General features: G+C 31.3%; 1 protein-coding gene across 1 annotated transcript; it reads left to right on the top strand.

Annotated features, from left to right (window-relative positions):
* The first annotated feature begins 654 nt into the window (after positions 1-654).
* Positions 655-1548, top strand: LOC105960213 (uncharacterized). Its single transcript, XM_012984384.2, has 3 exons — positions 655-809; positions 941-1009; positions 1215-1548. The coding sequence occupies exons 1-3, from the start codon at positions 753-755 to the stop codon at positions 1287-1289; spliced, it is 201 nt and encodes a 66-aa protein (XP_012839838.1). The 5' UTR covers positions 655-752; the 3' UTR covers positions 1290-1548.
* The last annotated feature ends 849 nt before the right edge of the window (positions 1549-2397 follow it).

Here is a 2397-nt window from a genome sequence, read left to right as displayed (position 1 = left end):
TTAAATGCCACTATTGTACCCAATATTACTTGCACAATACCAATACCATATCAAATGTAATGGTAACCCGACTGTAAGAGTTTATCAGCTCAATTTACCAGACGTAAGAGATTATCAACTGTTTAAACTAAGCTTAGCCAAACAGGCCCTGAATCAAGTTAAATTTTATATGTTTTAATTTAACTATGCTACTTAAGGTTTTAAAATAAATATAAGTTAAAGTCCTTTTAATTTGTTTCTTTTTGTCCATTGATCATCTATAGTTTTTTTTCTTTTCAAATTCATTAAACAATGAAAACTTTACTTTATATAACGAATTGTTTATAAGCCCGAAACTGCCCATTCGAAGTGCCTGTTAAGGGTCGGAACCAGCTGGTAGCTGGTTCCGACTTGTGAATCGGCGGTTTCTAACTATAAACAATATAAGAAAAGTAATAAATAATATAAGAAAAGTAAAGTAAATAAATAATTGTACCTTTCCTTTTTTCAAAATATATAATAGTTAAATTTAATTTGGACCATTAACTCTTAGTTGAAATACCATATGAATAGCTCTCCCCTTTAAATAGCTACTCCCCTTTGAGACAAGTGGCAAACCTTAATTAGGTAGCCCTCAGTTGTATAAATAACCATTGCTATAACATACATTTTAATCATATTCAACCAGCTTTGTATTTCCCAAGTTTTATACATTCTATATATATTCTCTGTGTTAATTAGTTTTCTTGAAAATATTTAATAATAAGCAGAAAATGGATAACTCCAACAACATGAGCTACCAAGCTGGAGAGGCCAAGGGCCAAGCTCAGGTTGCCTCCACTTGTACACACACACACACACACACACACACACACACAGACACGCGCACGCACGCACGCGTGCACGCGGACACACTGATTTATTGTTTCATTGTGATTATTAATGTGAATATATATTGCAGGAAAAGGGAAACCAGATGATGGAGAAGGCTAGCAATGCTGCACAGTCCGCCAAAGAATCCATGCAGGAGGTATGTATATAATCTGCATGCATGCAAAAACCTATCATTAATTTTCAATGAAAAAAAAAATAATATATATATATATATATATATATATATTATTTTTCTGAATGTATATATGATATATAATTACTAATTTTATTGGATGCCATTTCGTCGTTTCTCTACGTAATTTTTGTGGTCATATATATATCGGAATTGTTGCGGTGTTTAGGCTGGACAGCAGGCTCAGGCAAAGGCACAAGGTGCAGTTGACTCAGTGAAGAATGCCACCGGAATGAACAAATGATGAGAGATAGAGCTTCAATTCATTGTTTTTCATCTGCCCTATGTTGTTTTTTACTTTCAGTCCCTTTTCTTTTTTTTTTTTTAAAAAGTAGTTTTTCCCTTTGGTGATTATGTAGGATCGATAAACGAAACAATCGTGTTTCCGCACAGGGCAGAGGGAGGGTTACCACTAGCTTAGCCATTAGGGTTTTAAATCGGATTTTGAATGGTTGAATTCCACTTATTTCGATTTGAATTTACCAATTTTGATTGTTCTTTCATTTCGATTTTTAAATTGTTCAATGTGTTATATTATTAATATTATTGATGTATACATACATATGAAAATTAAATAAGAAAAATGAACCCCGATTTTTCTATTATATAATTTGAGAAAATACGACGGAAAAAGTATGAGAGAGAATTTAAGAAGAGATCAGTATTATTATTGATGTAAAACGTGGCCAAGTTTGTACATGTGTTTAAATAGATGAATTCATAGGTATTTTTTTTCTACTTTAAAGATATGGATGTCTAAATAAGAGCTTCCCCGATCTACATCTTCTTTGATGATTTGATCTTATCTTCTTTCCTTATATGATTTTCTTTTCTCTATCTTCATGTTCAAAATATCGATGCGATCTCTTGTGTATCATAAGATTTCTTTACTAAACGTAAGAAAACTCTTCTTTATTATTTCTCTTCATTCCAAAACCCTAGCACAAAGACGACTATTTAAAGAGAATAAAACCCTAGAATCCTAATCTAACTAGGAAACATAATTACCTATACTAATAAAATACTAATAAAATATTATATACCTATCCTATACCTAGAATACTACGGCTCCTATGTAAACTAAATAAACTAATACTTAAATAATATATATAAAATATACTAATCTACTTAATTAATAATAAATTATTAACTAAACTAATAATTAAACAATATATTAAATAATATATCGTATCAAACCACCCCTCTTGAAATGAACCTTGTCCTCAAGGTTCTGCCCAATAATCGTCTCTTTTTTTTTTTGTTTCCACCTATGCTTGACGCCATCGAATTGCTTTCTGATTGAATCCGAAAAACATGACGAAAAATCGAGCTCTTTTCCGAATATGAGTCCA

Source organism: Erythranthe guttata, chromosome 14 (assembly GCF_056151865.1).
Source record: "Erythranthe guttata isolate IM_541 chromosome 14, IM_541, whole genome shotgun sequence".
In the NCBI taxonomy this organism is placed as follows: Eukaryota; Viridiplantae; Streptophyta; class Magnoliopsida; order Lamiales; family Phrymaceae; genus Erythranthe; species Erythranthe guttata.
The sequence above is the reverse complement of the archived record's forward strand: the minus strand, read 5'-3'. Positions and strand labels throughout refer to the sequence as shown.

Excerpts from the sequence above, each read along its gene's own strand:
- LOC105960213 (XM_012984384.2), top strand. The coding sequence starts at position 753 with ATGGATAACTCCAACAACATGAGCTACCAAGCTGGAGAGGCCAAGGGC. Across the intron at positions 810-940 it reads AGGCCAAGGGCCAAGCTCAG|GAAAAGGGAAACCAGATGAT; the intron begins GTTGCCTCCACT and ends TATATATTGCAG. Across the intron at positions 1,010-1,214 it reads CCAAAGAATCCATGCAGGAG|GCTGGACAGCAGGCTCAGGC; the intron begins GTATGTATATAA and ends TGCGGTGTTTAG.